At 41.2% G+C, this 18,830-nt stretch overlaps 1 protein-coding gene across 1 annotated transcript; it reads right to left on the reverse strand.

The window, feature by feature from the left end:
- Positions 1-626: 626 nt before the first annotated feature.
- Positions 627-18,526, reverse strand: map1lc3b (microtubule-associated protein 1 light chain 3 beta). Its single transcript, XM_041191329.1, has 4 exons — positions 18,353-18,526; positions 10,021-10,076; positions 5,696-5,802; positions 627-3,121 (listed from the first exon to the last, which is right to left on the reverse strand). Exons 1-4 carry the CDS (start codon positions 18,390-18,392, stop codon positions 2,947-2,949), a joined length of 378 nt encoding a protein of 125 aa, XP_041047263.1. The 5' UTR covers positions 18,393-18,526; the 3' UTR covers positions 627-2,946.
- Between the last annotated feature and the right edge of the window lie 304 nt (positions 18,527-18,830).

An 18,830-nucleotide genomic window follows, 5' to 3' on the forward strand; every position in this document is an offset into this window, starting at 1 on the left:
GCAGCCACTCCCCATCATCCATTCTTTTCTGCTATTCTTGAGACGGTTATCTTCTTCCTCGAAGATTAGAAAATACTTGTCCAAAGCCTCTGCCATTTCCTTGTTTTCCATTAATTCCCTAATCTCACTCTCTAAAGGATCAGTGCTCACTCTTGCTACCTTTTTCCATACTTAAAACTTTTACTGCTTTTAGATTTTTTGCTAGTTTCCTCTCAAATTCCAATTTCTCCCTCAAGTAATCATTTGCAGGTTTCCAAATTTTCCCAATCTTCTGGCCTACCAATCTTTACAGCATTGTAGATCTTTTCTTTCAATTTGATACCAGCCTCAACTTCCTTAGTTAGCCACAGATAGTGCATCCTTCTTATAAAGTCCTCTTTGAGAGTTATGAAATATCTCCTTAAATGTGTCACTGTTTCTCTACCGTCTTACCTTTGAACCAATTTGCCCCATTCTATTTTAGTCAACTGTCTTCATAAATTTAAGACACTAGTGTCAAACCCAAATTTCTCAAACTGAACATGAAATTGTTATGATCACTCTTACCTAACTGCAGATAGTTACAGATGAACATCAGGTTTTGCTTTGTATACAGTTTACATGTACAGCTGAAAAAAAAAACAAGATTCCATACCTTTCTTATTTATTTTGAAAAGGGCAAATGCATCTTTCCATACAGGCACACATCTCAAAACAGTATCATATACAGTATATTTACAAGTCGTCAGTTCAGGTTCATCAACAGCAGATCCAAAGTAATACAATTTAAAAAAAAGTTCTAAATTACAAAACACAAATCCTTGTGTGCTCAAGAATATACATTAGTGAAATCTTGAATGACAAGTATTTCCAGAATTAATGCGAAAGTAAAAAATTAAAATGACAATTAAAAACTTAAAAGGCACCGTTGAACATTTTTGGACTTTTGTTGCATTCTGGTTTCAATGACTTTATGTTACAATCAGAACGAAATGTACAGAGGAGATGCTAAGTGAAATACTGGTGACAATGGAAATATCTGGCACCAATTTCCTAGTAACATCATGGCTTCATTGGCCATTAATAATTCTCATTAATACATGGCTTCTGTTTTACAACAGATTTTGGAATGTGGTTTAGTAACAGTTCCACGTTCTGATATAAAATACTGCATATTCATCAAACCTATTAGAGTTGGTCGAATAAATCTGCAGTATTACATCAAGAATTCCAGAATGCAGCTGATGCCCCACCAGATGTTGACAGTGCCAGCAGTAGCTAATTTTACAACTAAAAAAGTACAACAGTTCCAGGCAATAACATTACCCTTAAAGTTTAATGTTATTAACCCCTTTACTGGCTCAGTGCCTATAATGCTTTACAGTATGGTAATCTGAGGATGCTATAAAGCATTATCTGTAATTATTACCCCTTCTGGCATTTAATGTATGCAGCAAAAGCAGAACATCAGGGAAGAGGCTATCTTCATTAATAACATTAACAAAAGGTATGCATGACAAGTCAAACAAGCTTATTCAGTTTCATATTCTTAAACGTCCTGCCCCACTGGCACTCCAAGACTTCAGAATAAGTTTTAAGTACATTTTATAGTAAAGAGAACAGTTAAAAGTACTTAACGTCAGCAAACAAAACAGAAGACAACCTTTAGATGTACAAATGAAAAATTAAAGGAAGTTATGACTGGTATTTGAACTTACAATCTGCATGCCTAATTATTCTGGATACTAAGCACTTCAAAAGGGGTAATTCCAAATTCATGGTCCAATAGAAATACTGGCATACAGCAATAAAATTAAGCAAGCAGTAGCTTGAGAACAAGTACACATGAAAATTAAAATGTAGGATTAATTTCATTACAGGTGAACAGAAAGTCCAAATGAGGATATGAAGGTCTTACACAAAACAGTATAGCATTTTAAGATTTGTATGTATACTTCTGCAGACTAGAGTGCATCTATGATGCATTCTCGGAACAGGTTTTTCAAAACTTTTTATTCTGATACTTTTCTCAGTTTCACAAGAAGCACGTTCTAGATATATTTTGAATATGCATTTTCCAAATAGCCTGTAATTTCTCAATAATTAGTAAATATGAGCAATAGCAGGGATAGCTCGAGATTAGATACATTTGTAAAACAGCTCATTAGAAATCAATTTGAAAGGAAACAAATGGCTGTTCATATGAAAAAGGGCATTTTTAAAATTGACCTGGATTGGGGATAATAAATGAAGAAACATGTTGAGAGATCATTTACATTGTGGTATTTTCTGAACACAAATTAAGATACTGAAACAGAGCGATAAGCCTTTCCCATTTTAGAACTTGCTAATTAAATCCTGGATGCCCCGCTTAGCAGCTCGTTCACAAAGAATGGCTCTCCTGTCTCACATTGTTGGTGGATGCATATTACTCCTTGCAGTATTTTCACACCCATTTAAATTTCATGGCAAAGACTTAATGCAGGTGGTCATATAGGTGACTGATAAAAGTTAGAAATACAGCCATTTTATGAAAATTAGCCATAATAGCTCTCCAAGAATGGCATTTTAAAATAGGAATTAAGTAGGGTTTATTTTTAAATGTAATTCTTGATAATCTCACTCAAAACAAAACGCACTGCTTGGTCAATATTGCTTTTAAAAAAAGTTACTTAAATTTAGTTAAAAGTTTGTAGTCAATACAAGATACCTGATGATCTCTGAACACGATTGGGATTTGGCTTAAAATTGCTGCAGCTAGCATTTACAAGAATATAGTATTCAATTTTGAGAACCTAACAAGCAAAAGGACTGCAGTTACACTATCAACTTTTATACCCAAATAATTTTATGCATCACCTCTTCTAATTCCTGGCTGAGCTGGAAAAACCACCTTTTCTTTTGCAATGCATTATGGCAGGGGCACTACAGGAACTTCGAGGGAGCTATTCCAAACCAGGATTATGGTTACAGTGCAGTGTCCATTCCAAAGGTTTCCTGGGACGCATAGACCATGTAGAGAAAACCATCGTCATCCTTCTCACGTTCGTAAACTTCAGATATGGGTGTAGAAACACTGACCATGCTGTGCCCATTCACCAACAGGAAAAAGGCCTGGTTTGAATTTAGCTGCAGACGCCTCCTGTCAAGCACATACCAGAAAGCAGATTTCAGAAATTAATAAATTTATTCATTTGGTAATTTCTCCTCCTTCAAACATATCAGAACACAATATTAACACTTGTGCATCAGCAAAAATATAGGCCCGTAGCTTCCACGCTCCCCAGTGCTGGGTTTGGGGAGTACCCAAAAGGTGCGCCGGGGAATCCCTCTGGCAAGTTCCCAGGTAAGGATCTGCACAGCAATTGCCCAGAAGTGCTAACTTCCTCTGGACAATTGCGCTGCACTGGGAACCATCCAAAAATGCAATTTAAATTGCAAACTTTGATGGTTCCGCCAGGGCTACATCAATAGTTACCAGAAAAAGTTAGACAAGTTAAAATCTCTTTAAACTTCTGGGTAACTATTGTAAAGGCCCAGACCGACCCCATGGGACTCACCCATTTCTGACAAACCAACCTCCCGACCCAACCTCGAACCCCGACCCTCCACCTCCCCTCCGGACATCCCCGACCTCCTGACATCCAATCCCAGGCCTGCAAGGATTCTTTTGATACAGGCCCCAAGCAGCTCCAACAACAGAAGTGGCAATGCAATTTTCAAAACCAGGTAAGCGTGCATTTATTTCTTCTAATTTCTGCAGGCCAGCACTTTCCGATGCTAGTCAGAAGTTTCAGCCCATTGTTTGCCTAAACTTTATAAATGCCATGAGTCAGTCTTGATAATCAAATGATCTCCTTACAGCAAGTTCCAACAGTAACTTCAAGTTGTAAAGCAGACAAGGCGACACTGTCTGGTATTGTATTAAACCATACAAGTCAGGAGGTTTGTGTGGAGTTAGTGGATTCAATCAGTTTGGGCTGCTTAAGTAAGCCAGATCTCCCCCTCCTGTTAAAAAGCACTCATGTGGACAATTTGGCTACAATACATTGCATGATAAATATCCCACCAACATACCATTTAAGCTCAACTCCCCAAGTGATGGGTAAGTACAAAAGGGAAAATGTAAAATTAATGTGCTTGCTCCATTTCTGAAGGGTTTTTAAAATTTTCTGTACTTCCATGATGTTATTAGTAAAACAAGCATATTTAAAATAGAAATAAGTTACTCGATTCTTCACATATTGCTTACAATGGGATTTCATTCCATTCTTTCATTCCCATTTACAATTTGTTTTAGTACTAACTATTATTTGACAAAGAAAACAAATTGAAGTCTGCATTGTATATCCTTACTTTTCAAGGACAGTCTTGTAAACTACTTAATCTCCAACTCATCTAATCATTTCTACAACCTTTTATTTAATTTTTTTTTTACAAAACTTCCGCTCTTGTATGTATAAAATATTTTGGTAGTTCTAGCATGAAATGATAGTTCTTAAGTACAAAACAATGTGTTAATAGGATATATAATCAGAAGTTGGGTATGGTATTTAGCCTTAATAAGTAGGAAATTTATACACTGATTTTTTCCCCACTTTGTCTACATTTTTGACTAAGTATAAAATCAGATATGAACTTAATGAATGTTAATAGGTCACAAGCCACTTTTTAAACAGGTAAATGTAAACAGCCCCTTGTTCCAATTCTAGAGGCAGATAAAGCCCTGGTGACTAAGGAGGCAATTGTGGTCTCCAAGGTCTCCAACTCGACAACTCCACGGGTCTCTACGCTCCTCTAATTCTAGCCTCTGGTATACTCCAGCTGTAAATTGCTCCATCATTGACTAGACCTCACGCTCTGGAACTCCCTCCATAATTCCCTTTCTCCTCCTCTTTGACAAGCTATTCTAATATCTCCTTATGTGGTTCAAATTTTGTTTGATGATGCTCCTGTGAAACACTTTGGAATGTTTTGCTATCTTAATGGCAAACCAATGTGTTCATGAGCAGTGTGATTGAGTGGACAATCAGCAGGAAGCTTACTAGAGCTATCTGCTCAGCAGCATGGTTTTAGCTGGGAAAATTTCAGTCAGACCTTTTCACATACTTGAGTCTTCCCAAGCCTTAAACTCTCGCCAACTTGTGCCCAATCCCCCTGGAATTTAGATGTGCACCTGTGTCAATATATTAAGCAAATAAATACTTGATTCTTATTTCTCAGTAACTTTTGGTTTGGTGACTCAAGCAGAACGAGCACCATTTCAGCACAAAAACATTTTGTTGATTCAGCAGTGTTTTTGGTCAATCTATTTAAGCAATGATCACTTTGAAGAGCAAAAGCTTAATGACCTCAATTTGTACTTTACATTAAAATAAATTCCCACCCTTTGAAGGAACTAATAAAAACAAACTTGGATTAAATCTTGGCGTATTTTAACAAAGTTATTCATCACCATTTCTTGAGCAAAGTGGCATGCAGTAAAACAGCTCATGGCCCCCAGGTAACGTGGCTTCAAATATCAGTTACTAAGAGACGTATAGTGACTTGAAAGCAATGGGCATGAGCTCAAATTATCACAGCCCAAATAATCAAATTTTTGTTGATTAAAAATTGTTACCATTGTACACAAAATCATAGAACAGAATATTCCAACACTTGTGAAGGACAAAGCAGCAATTTATTTCTCAAACATGAATTAAAATTAAAAGTTTACCTTATGATTTTGATCAGTTCACTCATGTTTACATGGTCAGGGACAAGAAATTTGGTCTTGTCCAAAACAGGCAATTGTTTTTCTCCCTTGTACCTTTCAATTATGACCTGAAAAATGGAAAGCAAAGTATCATATGGTTCAGTCTATGTCTGTTTTGGCTCAGTGGTAGTACTCTTGCCTCCAAATTAGAATATCATGAATGCAAGCCCCACTTTAGAGATTAAAAACAGAAAATACTGAACAGACCTGGCAGCATCTGTAGCAAGACAAAGAGTTAACATTTCACTGATGGCCTTTCATCATGATAGATGCGATAGGTTTTAACCAAGTGAAAGGGGAAGGGTGGATAAAAAGAACAAAGGGAGGATGTGGGGTAGGGACAAGAAAAGAAACAAAAGATGTAGAGAGAGATGCATTAATGGCAGAGCCATGAACAACTGCAAATGAAAGCAAAAAGAGAAGAGAAAAACCAAAACCAGCAAGGAAGAAACAAAATGGAGGCAGAGATTGAGATATAAAATGATTGTATTTCTGAGTCCAGAAGGCTGTAAAGCACCTAGTCAAAAGAGGTGCTCTTCCCCACCTTACCTTAAGAGATCTGAGCATATAATCTAGGCTAACACACCAGCGTGGCAAAAATGCAGCACTACACTGTCATACATACTGTCAGTGCGATCAGACTTGATGCCCACTCTTCCTTCTCAGATGCATGTTAAAGATTCCACTGCATTAGACAAAGGAGAGTTTTCCTGCCAAAAATTAATTCCTCAAACAAAATTACAAAAAAAATGAACTGGTCATGTATCTGGTGCATAAATTGACTACCATGTTTTCCTACCCAACATCAGTGACTATTGATTTTCCCTCTTAGCTGCGTGGGTGAGTGGTCATACAACAATGCAGAACATATTGCACAGGAAACAAACAGGATGTACACAACCAGTGCTCCCTTTAAGGTGTGAACATGTATAGTTAAACGGCAATTTTAGAGGGACAATGCAACAAACAGGCTGCAAACAGCTAAGAGAAATTAGAGCAACACTGGTGACTATACTCGTTAGAGGCAACATAGGAGTTTGAAAGAAATGGTGATGGAGTGAAGAAGCCAAGGGTTATACATGCTAACAAGAATGATCCTGCAGGATTGAGCAGTTTTACAGAGGAGTGTGTGCCTTGAGAGTGCTTGATGTAGTCCAACTAAATCTAATAGTGATAGCTAAGTCTGTTGACAGATTTGGTCAAGTGTGCATCCCAAGAGCTTGAGGGAGAGTTCTACTGGGCATAAGGATATCAAAGATGAGTGTAGTCGAGCAGATTGACAGCTGTTGAGGTGGTGTGACACGTGGATGGCCAGTATCTAGGCAGGTGGGAGTTTGGTTTTTTTTGCATTGAAACTACAGATATGAGTGGAATGTGGGCCGTTTAGACCATGAAAGTAGAGGGGCCACTGAGATGGCAACTTTGAAGGGTTGGCCATGAATATGGGTAGAAGTTATTATATGGAGGGAGAAGTTTAGGCCAGACAGTGAAATCAGAGAGGGCAAGGAGTTCAAATGAAGATGAAAACCACCTGAAATGAACTGATCAGTGCTGAAGCTGAAGGAGAATATGACCAGGAGAAACTCAGAACGGGGTGCAGGTAGATATCAAGGATTTTGAAAGGAGGGAAGAGAGATGCTCAAAGGATCTGAATGCACCAGGAGAAGCGAGGAGAGATTAATTTGTGATTTAATAGTAAAAGCCACACCACTACCCCAGTGGTTTGGATGGAGCAGGTAATGAAAAATATGGACAGGCTGGAAACCTTCAGGAAGGGACAAGGTGTCACCAACTATGGGCCACATTTCATTCAAGGCCCTGTCGATGCATTTGTGCATAATGAGGCCTTGGTGGATAAGGGCTTGATCACGGGTAAATGAGAAGGAAATGTAGAGAGGAGCAGTGAGTGTTGATCTACTGGCAGAGTCTGTGGTGGATGGAGTGAGCAGCATGACAAGTTTGGTAATGGGGAAGGATGAAAGAGTTGGGTGTTCCTGTTCACAAGGAGGCAGCATTAATGTATAGACAAATCTTACATAGAATGCCAAGCCATGCAGAAGGTAGCTGTGGGCTTATCCAGGGGGACGTTCAAGCTTGAGGTGGCAGCACAGAACAACAGTGCGGAGTGGGTGTGTGGGGGGAAGAGAAGGAGGAGGAGCAAAGCACATGAAAGGGATTATCAATTATACAATAAATTACAATTTGTCCTACATAGGTGGAGTGAAAAATATACCAAGTTAGCACCAAGAATGCTCATTAACTGTTTAAGTGTGGCTTTTAATGTATTAAAAAGATTGTCATAAACCTTATTTCTACTTTTTTTAAAAAGTAAGAAAGAATCAATGAAACCTGTAAATTAGGAACACCCAAAGAGCTTGTATCGTGTCCTTTATTTGCACATGACCTTATTTTCAAAACTATTATATGCACAGTAAACTGGATGAGCCAAATACTTCAGGACTGGCTATATCTCCTGTGGTGTTCCTTCCCACCACCCCCACCAACCTCCCTCTATGTGCTGCAGGTACTAATGCTTAAAAGTGCTGCAGAATGGGAAGAGGGCTGTGACCAATTCATCAGTACACAACATACTGGAGTATTCCTGGATGTCTGATCACATGATCATTCAACCCAACAATTTTTATAAATGTTACTAGATTTATCTTATAAAAGTCAAGGTCCCAAAGCAACAACTTGTATTTATATATCATCTTTAACATAATGAGACCTTGCAAGGCACTTCACAGAAACATTATAAAAAAGGTGTTACATATTAGGTCAAATGACCAAAAGCTTGGTCAAAGAGGTAGGTTTTAAATGTCTTAAAAGAGACAAGTGAGGTAGAGGGGGAGAGGTGTTAGGAGATATTTCAGAGCTTGGTGCCTAGACAATTGAAGGCATGGCCACCAATGGTGCAGCAATTATAATCAGCAATGCATTACAGGTGAGAATTAGAGGAGCATGGGTATATCAGGGGATTGTGGAGTTGGAGGAGGTAACTGAGATAGTAAGGAGCAAACCCATGGAAGGATTGGAAAACATGGATGAGAATTTTAAAATCAAGACATTGTTTGACTGGGAGCCAATGTAGGTCAGCACTTGCTGAGTTATGACAAGATCAGCAGAGTTTTTGATGACTTTGAGTTTATCCTGTGGGTGACCAGCCAGGAGTGTTGGAAAGTCGAGTCTAGAGGTAACAAAGGCACAGATGAAGGGTTCTGCAGCAGATGAACTGAGACAGGGTGAAGTTGAGCGACGTTACAGAGAGATGGTGCAAATATGAGATCAAAAGCTCAACTAAGGATCAAATGTGACACCAAGGTTAGGAACAGACTGAATTAATCTCACATAGTAGCCAAGGAGAGATGGAGTCAGTAGTTAAGGAACTGAGTTTAGAGCAGAGACTGAAAACAATGGCTTCAGTCTTCCCCATATTTAATTGGAAGACATTGAATAAGGTGTCTGACAATTTAGCAACAGTGCAGGAGTTGAGAGAGGTCGTTGTGATGTGGAGCTGAGTGTCGTCAGGGTATCTGTGAAAAGCTAAGTAGAGCTGAGATTCTTCATTTGTGGTTTTGTACCAACAACTATTGAGAGGTTTCATGAAAAGAGCAGGTTGGGGGGCGGTGGCGACAGGAAAGCATTAACTCCATTTCTTCCCTTCCTTCCTGCCAACCCCCCATACCTCCCTACCCATAGCTTGAGCCCCTCAATTTCAGCCCACCCCCGATTCATGGCTTTCCCCACCTGACCAGTGTAATGGAGGTCTCTTTACCCAGCATGCATTGTGACAGAGAAATCCCTCTGTCCTTGTGATATTGCAAGTTTTATTTTAATCCTAGAGATAAAATGGTTTCTCGGTCATTATGCAAATTGGTTAAACAGATCTCCATTACATTAAAGCTATTATACATTTTGCCACCTCTCACTTACCTGAAGGTCCGGTGTTTTTACTTGTTAGTTTACTTGGAGGTTGCCCATTGTTTGTAAGTTGAGAGCGCAGGTGGTTTTAAGGTGCAGTTTCTGTCTATTATATTGCAAGTTATACAGGACTGTTAGCGAGTGTCCGCTTTTGGGCATATCCATTTGTATATTCAGTGAAATCTATACAAAGAACTTGCTAGGCCAAACTGACCAAAGACATGCTATATCGCAAAGAACCAATAAATGTGCTATGTTAAAACAAATGCTCAATTGCCATTTTACTGTACACTATTATATAACTTAAAAATGCTTTTTTGGCACAAAAGCCATTTTGCTTTTAAATTTCCCCAAAGAGTACTCACAGGGATTTTGTTGGGATGTTGTTCTCGAATAAGATGCACATCTTCCACTCTCTGCTCTGTAAAGTAACATAATAATTATTTTAGAAAACCAAGCTACAGAAACCTCAAACTGCGATTAATAAAACATCACTTGCCCTCATCCCCAAACGTTCTCTAGTTCAGAATAGTCCGGCGATCTCCAAGAGACCCCAGCAATTCCTCTATTCACCTGGCCGTGGAATACCATGGAGCAAAACCAAAAAGTGGCCAAAAGATACGTCTGTAATAATGCAATTTCCTACAGACATGCAAAAAACACAATGGGCTAAAACAAGACCCACCGTACACAAAAAAAATGTACTAAAAAATTAGACCTACCATAGCAAAGCAACCCCCATTAGAGATCCCAATACTTGCAAAAAAAAGAGCCTGATAAAAAAAGCCCCAATACACAAAAATAGGCTTAAATACATAATACACAGCAACGGTTAGCAGCACATACACCAAACAAGTCTCCCTCTACGTACACAAATAAACACAAGGTCCCCCATGGGCATGATGGGCTGAATAGCCTCCTTCATTGCTGTAAATCTAGGTTTCTAAACCTCCATGTCCCAAATCTGAAAGCTTCAACTCTTAAAGACGAGAAAAGATCCAACCAGGAAACCACCTTTTCATGACCATTTTTGTTAAAAAAGCCAAAACAACTTTTCTAAAAGTATAAATGACATCCATTCACTTTGCAACATCAAAAAACCACAGATTAGTAAATATCAGTATTGAATTCAGTGCCGCACCCGAGTAAATCAAACAGAAAATTGGAAACATAAAGCCAAGGTTTAAGAACTGCTCAGTGAGTAAAAATATAATTATTAGCGATTATTCTGTGGCAAGTGGTTCACTTTCTGACTTCACAAACTCTCCCCACATGGCACGGCATAAGTCAGCAGTGTGATGGAATGCTTCCACTTGTCTGGAGGTGTGCAGCTGGAACATCAAAAAGCTCAAACCACCCAACTGAGCTTTGACTGCCATCTAACCCACCAGCTTAAACATGCATTCTCTCCATCACCAAGTAGCTACAGGATGCACTGCAGCAAGTCATCATGATTTCTTTAGATGGCCTCCTACACAGACAACCTCCACTACCTAGGTGGCGGCAGGGGCTGCATGGAAACACCATCATCTCCAATTTCCCTCCAAGTAACATATCATCTCAACTTAGACATATATCACTGTTTCTTTATCATTGCAAGAGTTCCTCTGGGTAGTTTTTAAGCCCAACCGTCTTCAGCTGCTTCAATGGCCTTCCTTCCATCATGTGTCAGATGTGGGGATGTTTGCTGATGACTGCACAATGTTCAGTACAATTTGAGATTCCTCAGGTACTGAAGCAGTCCATTTCCATATGCAGCAAAACTTAGATAACATTCAAGTTTGGGCTAAGTGGCAAATAACATTTGGACCACACAAGTGTCAAGCAATGAAATTCTCCAATAAGAGAGAATCTAACCTTGACATTCACTGACATTACCAGTGCTGAATCCCCCACCTTCAACATAGTGTAGGTTATTATTGACCAGAAACTGAACAGGACCAGCCATGTAAATACTGTGGCTACAAGAGCAGGTCAGAGGCTGGGAATTCTGTAGCAAATAACCCTGGCTTCCCAAAGCCTGTCCATCGTCTACAAGGCACAAGTCAGGAGTGTGATGGAATATTCTCCATTGCCCGGATAAGTGCAGCTCCACACCATCAAGGACAAAGCCCACTTGATTGGCACCCTATCAATCACCTTAAGTATTCATCCCCTCCACTAGTGGCGGCAATGTATACAATCTACAAGATGCACTGCAACAACTCACCAAGGCTTCTTTGATGGCCCCTTCCAAACCCATGATCTGTACCGCTTAGGAGAACAAATATATGGGAACACCACCACCTCTATCCTCTACCAGGGCAGGCTGAGGGCTCTCTGCTTCTTCCTTAAACAGAGGCCCAAACAATTCCCATCCACCACTAGCCTGCTCTGCGTGGCTGAACTTGCTCTCTCATTGAACAATCTCTCTTTTAACAACTCATTTCCTTCAAATAAAAGGTGTGGCTATGGGTATCCGCATGGGCCCTAGTTATGCCTTTCTTTTTGTGGGGTCTTTGGAATATTGCTTGTTCCAGTCCTACTCAGGCCCCCTCCCACAAACTCTTTTCCCAGTACATTGATGATTGTTTCTTTGTGCTCTCGTCCGGACCTAGAAAAATTAATCAATTTTGCTTCCAATTTCAATCTCTCTCACATAGTCCAACTCCAATACTTGTCTGTCTCCATTTCTGGGGATAGGCTGTCTACCAATATTCATTACTAGCCCACCGACTCCCACTGCTACCTCGACTGCACCTCCTCAAACCCTACTTCCTTAAAGGGCTCCAGTCCATTCTCCCAGCTTATCTGTCACATCTGTTCTGATAATGCTACTCTACGGTGCTTCGGCCATGTCTTCATTTTTCCGCAGCAGAGTATTCCCCCCCCAGTGTGGTTGACAGGAACCTCAATCGTGTCTAACCATTTCCCACACTTCTGCCCTCACCCCTCCCAGAACCACAATAGGGTTCCCTTTGTCCTCACTTTCCACCCCACCAGACTCTGTATTCAAGGATCATCTTCTGCCATTCCGCCAACTCCAGCATGATGCCACCACATCTTCCTCTTCCCTCCCCTGTCAGCATTCTGAAGGGATCTTCAATATGTCCTGGTCCACTCCTCTATCACCTCATCCTCTTCCCAAGGCACCTTCCTCATTGCAATCACAGAAGTTTAACCACTGTTCCGTTACTTCCTCTCTCCTCACTGTCCAATGTCCCAAACACTCCTTTCCAGTAAAGCAGCTATTTACTTGTACTCCTTTCAATTTATTCTTTTTAATTCAATTGTAGCAGGTGGCATGGCATGTAGGCATAACTGGACAGGCCAGCATTTATTGCCCATCCCTAATTGTCCTTGTTCAGAGGGCATTGCTGTGGGTCTGGAGTACATGTCAGTCAGATTTCCTTCCCTAAAAGGACATTAGTGAACCAGAAGGGTTTTTACGAGGGATTCATGGTGATCATCACACTTTTAATTCCAGATTTTTACTGAATTCAAATTTCAACCATCTGCTGTGGTAGGATTCGAACCCACGTCCCCTGAGCATTAGCCTGGATCTCTGGAATACTAGTGCAGTGACAATACCACTGCACCACTGCCTCCCCAAATCTACATGCAGTGTCCTCTATATTGGGGAGACTAAACGCAGACTGGGCAATTGCTTTGTGAAACACCTCTGCTCAGTCTGCAAGCATGACCCCAACCTTCTATTCACTTGCCATTTCAAATCGTCTTGCTCTCATTTCTACCCTCGACCTAATACAATGCTCCAGTGAAGCCCAAAGCAAGCTGGAAGAGCAGCACCTCATCTTCCGATTAGGCACTTTGCTGCCTTCTGGACTCAACATCAAGTTTAACTACTTGAGATTATGAACTCTCTCCTCCATCTTATCCCCCCTCAAACCCCACCCAAGTGCCAGTCTGTATCTTGTTCTCCTGTATTTGCTTGCAGTGTTGACCTTTATTCTGCTATTAACACAAGCTCTAGACCAATGCTGTGTGTCTTTAACACTACCATTACCATCCTTTTGCCTTGTGTTCGATGACATTTGTGCATTTAATCTACTCCAACCTCCTCCAAGTTATCCCTGACTTCTCTTGCCCTTCCCCTTTTCCATAGCATAAAACCCATCGCATCCCTAGCTCTCTTCAGTTCCAAGGAAGGATCATATTGGATATTTTGGGTAATATTGGATGTTTTGGGTAATACTGGACTCAAAACGTTAACTCTCTCCCCCCACAGATGCTGCCAGACCAGCTACAATTTTTTTTACCACCCCCTGTATGTTCCCCTCCAAGCTACACACCATTCAACTTGGAAGTATATCACTGTTCACGCTTTCAATGGATCAAGAACTTGGAATTCCCTTCCTAACATCACTGCGGGTGTACCTACATCTCAGACAGCAGCAATTCAAGACGACAGCTCACCATCACCACCTCAAGGATAATTAGGGATAGGCAACAAATGCTGGCCTTGCCAGCAACTCATCCCATGAAGAAAAATCCATTAAAAAAACCATATTTATTTACAACATAAAAGTAGCCACCTGGCCATTGGTGTCTGAGATGGATTTTCCCGGGAGCAACAAAATTAATCTACTGTACATTGCTTTCCCTACACCCCATATCATCTGCTTTAATCATTTACCCAATAACCTTTAAAATGCAATGAATTTGGATGCATCCACTGCCTGTTGCAGAGTATTGCACGTTCCAACAAAAGCTTACGTGAAGAAAATGTCCAACTTTCCCCTGTCACAATTTAAATCGACATCACAACTTATATTGACAGGAAGTAATCTTTCCTAATTCACTACAGAAAAAATGGCTCATGAATTTTAAAAACCTCAAATTTCCTCAATTTCAATGGAAATAGTCACAGTATCTCTAACGTCTCTTCCTAACTACACGATCTGATCCCCGACATCCATGTAAATCAATAATGTGCATTATGACTTTAACATTTTTTAAATGAAGTACCCAAAATAGCATACATTATTCAATTTGTGGCTTAATCAATGCTGGAGATAAATTCAATATTTACTTTTGTACCCATTTTTAAAAAATGCTATTGGCGCCAATGGTTTTACAGCTTGTGCTCACTTTTAACGAAGTATTTATTTGCATCCGTGGATCTGTTTATCCAGATTTTATATTTTTCACTGCATATACTCCCATTTGCTTTTCCTCCCAAAATGCATTACCTCACACTTGCATCACATTAAATTGCATCCGACAGCTGTCTGCCAATACCATTCTTCCTGATGTCTTGAATCCACTTTGGCAGTTGCCAAACCACCAATTTGGGTCAAATTTTAAAGTTGTCCTCCTCTGTGCCTAAACCAAATCATTTGTGTATACAAATCGAAATAAAAAGTGGAACCCAGAACTACCCACTGGGAACATCATTTCGAACTCTCCCCAATCTGAGCAACACCCATTTACCCCAAGTATTCTGAGTCAATTAATTTTCCTATCCACATTTCCTACTACAAAAGCACATTTGAATTTTTTCAACAAGCTTTGAGAAAAATATTTTTTGGAAGCCCATATAGAACATATCTACTGCGCTCCCTTTACCTAATTAGTCAATCCTTTCAAACAAACTTAGTTTTGGCAGTGAACGCTGGAACGCTAACTAACATGAACCCATAATAACTGAGTCCAACTCGGATGCACCTGACTTTTAAAAGGCAACCTAACAGTAGTGGGTTGTGAACAAAATCTGCATCAGGCCTGGGTAATAATGTAAAATAAAGTATGGATGTGCTAGGAGAACAAGTGAAAAGAAAGTTACTGATATAGAATTAGTTTTACGTGTGTAGATATCATAGAATTGCCATAATATAAAAGCAAAATACTGCGGATGCTGGAAATCTGAAACAAAAACAAAAATTGCTGGAAAAACTCAGCAGGTCTGACAGCATCTGTGGAAAGGAAGACAGATTTAACGCTTCGAGTCTGTATGACTCTTCATCACCATCTGGGCTTATTGCTTTGAAACGTTGGAATCCAATCCTGCCATTCTATCAGTCGGAGATTTATTCCGAAAAACTGCACTGAAGAGATGTTATTTTTATATCGATAATACACAAAAAAAGCTCAACTGTCTGAAATAATCTTGTTGTAAAATAAAGGTGGCAATTTTCCCAATCAAATAGCTATAAAAATACATACACAAATCACCAAAACTCCAAATACCCCCTCAAATTAATGTAGAAATATCTTCAAAAATTTGATTTTCCTACCTGCAATGTCAAACGAATTATTTAGCACAACTTTTCTTTAAACACAAGAAGCCTTAAAAATCTGTAATTGACCAAATATAACATCCAAGTAGCAAATGAATCTTAACTCATCCAAAAACACTTATTTTAGCAATCTACCCATAAATTTTAAACTTCAGAAGCAATAAACCCCCGAGCTTTTTCCAAGCAAAAAACCTCTATCAATCCGACTTATCACCCACCATTGACATTCACAATAAATGTCAATGTCAAGATGTTTCTCAGCAGAAAAGAAAACTTATCCACTTCTTTCTGCACCAGCTGCCAGAGATCCACTTCAGATCTCAAGACTCAAGATGCTTAATTCTCTGTTCTTACAATCCAATAGCCACTAACTATCCATTGATTCCTGCTCAGAAGCATCTAGTGGCTTTACAGTTGGATACGAACATATGAATTAGGAGGAATAGGCCACTCAGCCCCTCGAGCCTGCTCCACCATTCAATAACATCATGGCTGATTGGAATGTAATCTCAATACCATGTTCCCAAATACTTCGATAACCTTTCACCCTTTGCTTATAAAGGACAAAGCAACAATGACCATTCAGGCTCTAATCTATACACCACTGCTCAAACTCTTCTGCAATTTCCATTAATTACAAAAATATTATAAATAGACTAGGACAATGCAAGGAAAAATTTTGATTCAAACTGGAGTTAGGATAAAACACAATGTATTGACATGTCAACAATACATGAGAAAACAGGGCTGTAATAAACCATCTTCCATGGGATGAGGAGAAAAGTTGATTTTATCTTGACTATTGTGAGCTTTTTGATAAAATTAATAATGTGGTTGAAGCATGCATTAGCAGATACTCGATGCAACAATTTTTCATGATGCAACATGTTTACTTCAAATACAGCCTTGCATAGCAGTAATTTCAAGATATCAGTAAGAGATAGGGATACAGCCATTGCAGGCATGACAAAAACAAAAATACCTGGAAAAACTCAGCAGGCCTGGCAGCATCTGCAGAGAGGAACACAGTTAACATTTTGAGTCCGTATGACTCTTCAACAGAACTAAGTAAGAATAGAAAAGAGGTGAAATATAAGCTGGTTTGGTGGGGGGCGGGCGGGGGGGGTGAGAGACCAGTAGAACTGGATAGAGGGCCAGTGATAGATGGAGATAACCAAAAGATGTCATAGACAAAAGGACAAAGAGGTGTTGAAGGTGGTGATATTATCTAAACAATAAGGGTAGAAAGCAGGACAAGCAAGGTACAGATAGCCCTAGTGGGGGAGGGGTGGGGTGAAATAGGCTAAAAGGGAGATATAAAACAATGGATGGAAATACATTTAAAAATAATAGAAAAGGTGGGAAAAGAAAAATCTATATAAATTATTGGAGGAAAAAAAGGCAGGCATGAACTTGACACGTCAGGTGGCCTTTTCTCAGATGGAATACTCTCGCTTAGTTTTTAAAAAATGAAGTTGGGCAACCAAGGGCAAGCATTTCAGTTGCAACATTAAATAAAATGCTAAAAGGGCAACAAAGCCCCCTCTGCTCTCTTCCCCCCTCCCCAACTCTGCGCTCTCCCCCCAACTCCACTCTACCCCTCCAATCCTGCTCTCACCCTTCCCATCCCGCTCTGCTCTCCTCCCCTCTTCCCCCCCACCTCTGCTCTCCTCCCCTCTTCCCCCCCACCTCTGCTCTCCTCCCCTCTTCCCCCCCCACCTCTGCTCTCCTCCCCTCTTCCCCCCCCACCTCTGCTCTCCTCCCCTCTTCCCCCCCCACCTCTGCTCTCCTCCCCTCTTCCCCCCCCACCTCTGCTCTCCTCCCTTCTTCCCCCCCACCTCTGCTCTCCTCCCCTCTTCCCCCCCACCTCTGCTCTCCTCCCTTCTTCCCCCCCACCTCTGCTCTCCTCCCCTCTTCCCCCCCACCTCTGCTCTCCTCCCCTCTTCCCCCCCACCTCTGCTCTCCTCCCCTCTTCCCCCCCACCTCTGCTCTCCTCCCCTCTTCCCCCCCCCACAGCTGCTCTCCTCCCCTATTCCCCCCCCCCACAGTTCTGCTCTCCTCCCCTCTTCCACCCCCCCCCCAGCACAGCTCTGCTCCCCTCCCCCTCCCCCCACAGCTCTGCTCTCCTCCCCCTCCCCCCACAGCTCTGCTCTCCTCCCCCTCCCCCCACAGCTCTGCTCTCCTCCCCCTCCCCCCACAGCTCTGCTCTCCTCCCTCCCCCCCAGCTCGAGCCCCAACACCCCCGCCTAGGTTTAAACTAACGGCTCCGGGAGCTTTCAGCTGCAGAGAATCCGCCCCGCCCGCGTTCGACAAGGACAGAGACCGAAATCTCCAGAGGGACCGGTCTTTACAAGGCCTGTGAGGCGGTGGGGGGCTCCGCGGCACTGGCCGTAACCCAGCGCCGCGCACAGGGGGCCTTCCTCCCCACTACTTGTTGGAAATCGACCTCGGCACCTACCGAAAGTCCTCCTCTGTTTGAAGGATTTCTCTGACGGCATTATGAACTGTGACAGCCCTGACTGAACAGAGCCCGAGCTCGGTTTCAATACAGGCCCAAGTTAACAAGTCAGTCTCTCCTCTCCCCTCCAAGCGAATCCGTCCTCCGACTGTCAGCTGACTGAGCACACCTAAACTTAACAGCTCACCACCGCCGCTCCCATTCGCTCAGCCTTCGATTGACATTCCCACCAGCCAATCATTCGCCAACATCGTGTCCCGCCCAAATGGTTTGACGGACAAGGGATTCTAGCTTGTGATTGGTCACTGTTATCGGCTATAATATTATGCAAACTATTCTGCCCGGTGACTTTTTCCATTGGTTAGCACGGGACAAGGGAGGTGACCGGAGGGGGCCATCAGGTGCACTGATTGGCTGCTTGGCGTTTTGACATCAAGTTAAGTTGAATAAATTATTGGAATCCAGAAGTAAACAAGCT

Source organism: Carcharodon carcharias, chromosome 7 (assembly GCF_017639515.1).
Source record: "Carcharodon carcharias isolate sCarCar2 chromosome 7, sCarCar2.pri, whole genome shotgun sequence".
Classification (NCBI taxonomy): domain Eukaryota; kingdom Metazoa; phylum Chordata; class Chondrichthyes; order Lamniformes; family Lamnidae; genus Carcharodon; species Carcharodon carcharias.